A 6737-nucleotide genomic window follows, 5' to 3' on the forward strand; every position below is an offset into this window, starting at 1 on the left:
CATAATTATTATTACTCCAGACCAGAGTAATCTAGTAGGAGAGTGGCGACAGTAGAGTTGACTCCCATTGTAACAATGGAATGAGGAAGTGCTCATTCTGTCTCAATGGGATAGTTCCAGCCATAGGCGCAATGTTTGGAACTATAGCCCATAGGTCACCCGCTTTGAGGTGAGATCAAAGCATGTCGCTACTCTCCTACTCTACACTCTGCTCCAGAAATGCTTGCTTCTTGTAATAGGCCAATAAGTGGAACAGGATTGTTTGGTGATTTCCCCCAATTATCTTGGTGGGGAATTCTGATCAAATAGGCCTCTTGGTATTCTCCAAGATCGACGGATACCCATCATGTTTATTGCCGAGTTTCTAAATGAATGATCAATCACGCGACAGGTGACATGACACATGAAGCAGGAGGCGTCCGGAACTGGACACAAGTCATATGAAAAGAAATGTATCATTTTACAGGACTATTCTAAAATCAATTTATTACAAAACCTAATGGAATTCAGATGTATTTCTCATGATTATTTTTATTTTGTCAGTTGTATAATGTAAGAATTTTTTTTGAACATAATTTAAAAAAGAAAGTTGAGGAGCACTAGCCCCTATCCTATGTCCAGCTTTGAGGGTGTCTACAAACACAAACATTGTCCTAACACAGACATTTAATGCCATTGAAAATGTTCGTGTAAAAACGCAAACATTGAAGACATAAAAATGAGGACGCAAATTGTGATTGGCCGGAATGAGATGATGTCATGATGATAAGAGCGCCGCTCACTTCACACGGGTGTGCTTTTATTGAACATAGTGTTCAAGCCGCCCTCTCAAATCCAACCAAGGGATCTCAGGTCAAAAACGTATCAGGGGCCACCCCTGATATGGACCCTCCCTCTCAGAATACTCACCCCGGAAAGTGAAGACATCTCACCCCCTGTCTGGTGAGTTGTCTTCACTTTCGGGGTGAGTTGTCCGTCGGACAACGCACCAAAAAAGTGTAAAAGGGGTGAGTTGTCTTGTTACTCCCTCTCAGAGTTACAGACCTGTCCTGTAGGCGTCCCATTTGGACCCCGCGTTGAGAACCAGTGATTTATTTTTTTATATACAATCCAGAATGTTTAGGAACCCCTTTTCCATCGCCCCCCCCCCCCCTCAAAATGGCCGCCCTTCCTTCCTCCCCAGACTCCCCATAGACTCTCTTAGCCACTGCCAATGGCCGCCCTCCTCTCCTTTCCCCTCCCAGACTCCCCATAGACTCTCTTAGCCACTGCCAACGGCCGCCTTCCTCATCATCTCCTCGTCTTGGACCGACAGCTCGGTCAGCTTGCGGCCCAGCCTCTCGTGCAGGTCGAGGTATTTGGCCACGCAGCGGTCCAGGCACACCGCCTCGCCCTTCGACAGCTCCGCCTCCTTGTAGTGCGGGGGAACGCATTTCCTGTGGCACGCGTTGGTCATCCTGGAATATATGGAAAGGAAAGGTATTATGTTTAGTTGTTTACCCTGCAGGGTAACTGGATTAAGCTCAAGAACTTGTTTACAGCCAGGCCCTGCTCATAGAACATTTCATGGTAGGGGTTGAATGCCTTGTCCAAGGGCACTTCAGCGGTGGTCATTTTAACGTGCCGGTCCGGGGATACGAACAAGCGACCTTCCGATATCAAGACCGCTCCGCAAAACGTTTTAGGGGAGGAGGGGGGCATACATTATGCAGTCCGTTTTTGAAGCACATAATGCATGCAACAACAACAATAATAGTCTGATGAATTGAAAATGGGTGGGACTTATTTGTAAACAAGTGTAATGCTTTATGCATATTGCAGTTTTTGTATTGAGTTGTACTTGAAATGTACTGTAATTCTGCAAACTAGCATGACAGGTCATTTTTACCGGGTTTTTTTTTTTTTTTGAAGTTGATTATCTTTGATTCCATGAAGCTTTCAGAAGGTTCCCCTTCCACCATCATCATTCCATCATCTCAGAGATGTTTGACATCTGAAACATGTTCTAAATATGAATTTAAGCACATGCTACTTGTGTCTGATTTTGCTAGTGCTTTAGTGTTAATAAATCAATCAATAACATTTCTAGACTAGCAAGAGAGGCGAGACAGTTTGATATGTTGTTGTGTTATTAAAATAATGGTTTTGTATAAACGTTCATACAAGCAATATGAATAAAGCCATTCATTCATTCATGTATTGATTGTGCAACATTTTGTCAGTCAACGATGCCTCAGTGCTTCAGCCTGCTGCGACAGATAGCATGCATGTCACAGAATACAGATCAGTCTAAAAACGTAAGCTGTCTTATACCAAATAGGCCTAATCAATTCTTTTTTTTAAACCAAAAAACATGCACAAATGTAAATTTAAGTCGGGGAATACTGCAGCTCGTGCCGTGATGCCATTAAGATGCATGGACGGGTATAAATAAGGCTAAATCACCGGTTATTAGCCGGCTTGCTACTTTTAGCATTATAAAGCATTATCTTACCTATTGTACATATCAGCCATCATCTCCACTTCTAACTCCGCCGCCAGCTGCTGCGCTTTCATGGGATCCATGTCTTCTTGGCACTATAGTCTGTGAAGACCCAACAACAACCGACACCGAACACGGACACCGGGTCAGCTTCTGTTCTGCTGCTGCTGCTTGTGTCCAGAAACGGATCCGTTTCACTGTAACCTTCAAATCCTCTCTCTGCACAGAACACACGTGCGCCTTGTTTCACCCGGTCCGCAACAGAGGACGCACACACTTCCGCTACCAATAAAGTTATGATTTCAAACCATAGAGTTCATAGTTTCAAACAGCTGAGAGGGAGGGGAAGAAAATAGAAAAGCACCACCGCTGTCTCTTATTACTGTTATTAGTATATTAAGAAGAATCACAATTGTGTGAATAATAAATTGAGGGGCGCAAGCCATATGTACGTAATTGGCTGATGCATGTATGACGACGTGCATCTTACATCATCATTTTAGCCTTGAAAAATCCCGTGGCCCGCCCCCTTTCATGGCCTGGGATTTAATTTCCGATTCACTTTTACATTTATTTAAAGGCCTCGACAAAGCCAACTCGGCGCCTGACAAATCATGACAATAAACACAATGTTTGGGGGCAGAATAAATAATTAGAAAGGAGAAAAACTCTTACTCGATCTGAGTGACGTCGTCACACTCATGTCACCATGACTCAGCCATAAGTTATGGCCCATAATAACCATATAAGGAGCTTACACCCAAATATGGTCTAACCTGAACCTCGTGTGTCAGTGTCATGATGGCACCACGGAGCAATGCTCATATACAGTATGGACATAAAGTGATGAAAATGACATCACGTATCTCTATATGATCATAAAAGGACCGGCAGATAACAGAGTATTTCGCTGGCCTGTGTGTTGGTGTCACATTTGAAGAGCTCATGGAGGATGAAGGTGGTGATGATGATGATGATGATGATGAGGAGGTCGTTGTGCACCGCCGTCACTGCGGAGGTCACCGTGACCCGGTGGTGGGAGAGGGTCAAACGCAGCAGAGCGGGCGCGTGGTGTGGCGGCCTGGTGTCCGACTACGCGGTGGCGTGCCGGGAGGCGGCTGTCGGCGTCCGGCGGCGACCGCTCGCGGCGCTGACGTGCCTGGGCCTGGGGGGCGGGGCCTGGGCCGCCGCGAGCACCAACCCCGACGCGGACTCCCTCCTCCGGGGGGCGCTCCTCCGAGCCTCCAACCGGCTGGCGCTCCTGTCGCCGGGGACGCGCAGCGGCGCCGCCCACGCCCACGTACAGAGCCTGGCCCGGCTGCGCGACGAGGGCCGGCTGCGTCACCTCGACCTGGGCGTGGCCTCGCTGGCGTGGTGTGCAGACCACGCCCCCGGCGTCTGTCTGTACGAGGCGGCCGGCGGCTGCGCCGACCTGGCGCCCCCGTGGCGGGAGCTGCCCGGGCGCGTGTTGGACGTGGGCGTGGCGGGACGCTGGTGGGCGCTGGACGCCAGGATGAAGGACTGCGACGTCAACGAGGAGGAGTTCGAGAGCCTGCCGACGCACATGCGTGCCACGCTGCCCCCCACTGTACGGGAGGTGGAACGCAACGAGAGCTCGCACAAGGCGTCCTGGATGCCTCTGAAGAGGATGGAGGAGGAGGAGGCGGAGCTATAGAAGACAGCCGCCAGGATGCTGTTGTTGTAGCACCGGAAATAGTAGAAGAGCAAAAGGAAAGCACAGCGTAGTGACGAGAAAAATAACAAAAAAACTAATAAACATTAGCCCCAAATGCAAAGCAGACATACAGTATAAGCTCAAAACTGTCACATAAATCCATCATCAGCCTCAGCCTAACATCAGGGAGGTCCAGACGACCCACAGTAGTCCTAAGTGTGCCTTATTTACGAACGACCACAGCTGTGACGCTATCACATCGAAACACACCGGAAAACCCCAGCTTCAGGGTAGGGTCGCTCAGTGGACGACCCCAGCTTCAGGGTAGGGTCGCTCAGTGGACGACCCCAGCTTCAGGGTAGGGTCGCTCAGTGGACAACCCCAGCTTCAGGGTAGGGTCGCTCAGTGGACGACCCCCAGCTTCAGGGTAGGGTCTCTCAGTGGACAACCCCAGCTTCAGGGTTAGGGTCGCTCAGTGGACGACCCCAGCTTCAGGGTAGGGTCGCTCAGTGGACGACCCCAGCTTCAGGGTAGGGTCGCTCAGTGGACGACCCCAGCTTCAGGGTAGGGTCGCTCAGTGGACGACCCCAGCTTCAGGGTAGGGTGGCTCAGTGGACGACGCCAGCTTCAGGGTAGGGTCGCTCAGTGCGGGCACTCGGCACACACACTGCACGGCGCACTGGATTTTCGAACGACAACGTAACGAGTGCACTGAATAAACAAACGACAAGAGAGCACACCAGTGCGTTCAGGGCACATTTCCGAACGCACCCATAGAAAAATAGTCATCTGCAAGGAATTTCTTGACAGGGAGTAAGTAGTTCATAACACGTCTACGGTGGATTTCTATGAAACAAACACTTTGCAGATAGTAAGAGTATAATTCACGCTTTTCGTACAGCTGCAATGTTGGTGAGTTTGACGTTGTTTAATACAATTAAATAGGACTGTTCTGTTTGGATGAATGTGGGAAGTTGCACCTGGAAAGATGGCGGCCGTGTGCATATCATCAATATGATGTAATCTTCAAAAGCCATGCATTGGAGGGCTCAAAAATAACACCAATGTTAGTATTCAAGTCAAGACATTTATTTTAATATAAAACATGCATTCGCAAACCCAGATAAGTGCAAAATAGTATTGATATGTAATACAATATTATTTTAGAGTCAAAAGAAGATATAAGTGCTTGTTTATGTCATGATTCTACACTTCTCATCACAGGCTGACTGACAGTACGTTGGGGTTAGCCAACAGGCGATGGTCGGGGCGACGTCGCCCGAAAAGATACAAATAATTCATCTTTTTGGGCGATGACGGGTGCTTGGGCGATGTGTCGGCCGATGCTCGATGCCGCTGTTAACCCCTTTTGGTGTTAGCATTATGTTATGCTTTAGCTATTGAAAAATAGCAGATCTACGAGCTTGTAGGTCTGCTATTTAAAAAGAAAAATCTAAGAACGACTGACATAGAAACGTAGCTTTTTCAGATAACTGTCAGGATGTAGAAGACATTTTTAGAATCTGATCTCAGGTCAGAATGGGTTAAAACGTACTGTCAGCGAGCCAGTATATAGCAAGTATATATGTATAGTATATATATGTATGATGAGCCACAGCAGGTCTAATATGAATCCAACCTTAGGGCCGATTACTCCTATTTTAGAGCCGAATAAAAGTCGGTTCGGCGCTGTAGAGCCTACAATGTAACTTCGGGGGGGGGGGGGGGGGGGGGTGGTACCGTCCTAAAGTCGTCTCTTCGGTGCTACTGAAAATTTCTGACGAGCCGAAATCATTTCGGCACTACAGCGCCGAAACAGCGGTAAAATAGGAGTATGAATTGGCCCTTAGTCTGACTGGTTTTCTCATTTCACTCAATGTTAAGGAAATATGAAGAATAAATGCCATTTGTCATCCGTCTCCTCTTTGCCATGCAGACAGACAGACACGTCATGTAATGTTCATGTGACTCGTCATCATAACCCCACGCCTCTCTGAGCAACAGGTCTGGGGGAGAAAAAAAATATATATCCACCTTCTCTTACATGCGTTTCCTGTCGTAGTTCAACCCCATGGCGATGCTGCTGCGGAGCCCAGCGTAGAACGACGTGTCCTTAAAGTCTAAAGTGTTCGAGGGGTTTGTGTCTCACTCGACGCACACGACAGTTTGCATTCCTGGAGCATGAGGATGAGTCTATGGATGTAGTCCTCTGTGGTGTCTGCAGGTCGTTGGGTGTCTGACTCCCTGGTGTCTGCAGGTCGTTGGGTGTCTGACTCCCTGGTGTCTGCAGGTCGTTCGGTGTCTGACTCCCTGGTGTCTGCAGGCCGTTCGGTGTCTGACTCCCTGGTGTCTGCAGGCCGTTCGGTGTCTGACTCCCTGGTGTCTGCAGGTCGTTGGGTGTCTGACTCCGTGGCAGGCACTTCCAGAGCTATAAGAGGGAAAGAAGGACGTTAGAATTGTTTAGATGAAGCTTCTCATTTACCAGAATCTCAGTCAACCTCTCACCCCCCCTAAATATATTGACAATTTCGTCAACAAATAGAAACTAGACTATAATGTTAGGAAGGGACTAGTGGACAA

General features: G+C 48.2%; 2 protein-coding genes across 2 annotated transcripts; one reads left to right on the plus strand and one right to left on the minus strand.

Annotated features, from left to right (window-relative positions):
* Window positions 1-1173: 1173 nt before the first annotated feature.
* Window positions 1174-2680, minus strand: timm10 (translocase of inner mitochondrial membrane 10 homolog (yeast)). Its single transcript, XM_080756846.1, has 2 exons — window positions 2495-2680; window positions 1174-1457 (listed from the first exon to the last, which is right to left on the minus strand). The coding sequence occupies exons 1-2, from the start codon at window positions 2563-2565 to the stop codon at window positions 1262-1264; spliced, it is 267 nt and encodes an 88-aa protein (XP_080612972.1). The 5' UTR covers window positions 2566-2680; the 3' UTR covers window positions 1174-1261.
* Window positions 2681-3434: 754 nt separating this feature from the next.
* LOC308312439 (mitochondrial import inner membrane translocase subunit Tim29-like) lies at window positions 3435-4157 on the plus strand (the record flags this gene model as incomplete). The annotated part of the gene is made up of 1 exon (XM_080759045.1): window positions 3435-4157. The coding sequence occupies one exon, from the start codon at window positions 3435-3437 to the stop codon at window positions 4155-4157; it is 723 nt and encodes a 240-aa protein (XP_080615171.1).
* Window positions 4158-6737: the final 2580 nt, after the last annotated feature.

This window comes from Protomyctophum bolini (genome assembly GCF_963924005.1).
Source record: "Protomyctophum bolini genome assembly, chromosome: 3".
Lineage (NCBI taxonomy): Eukaryota > Metazoa > Chordata > Actinopteri > Myctophiformes > Myctophidae > Protomyctophum > Protomyctophum bolini.

Excerpts from the sequence above, each read along its gene's own strand:
- timm10 (XM_080756846.1), bottom strand. The coding sequence starts at position 2,565 with ATGGATCCCATGAAAGCGCAGCAGCTGGCGGCGGAGTTAGAAGTGGAG. Across the intron at positions 1,458-2,494 it reads ATGGCTGATATGTACAATAG|GATGACCAACGCGTGCCACA; the intron begins GTAAGATAATGC and ends CATATATTCCAG.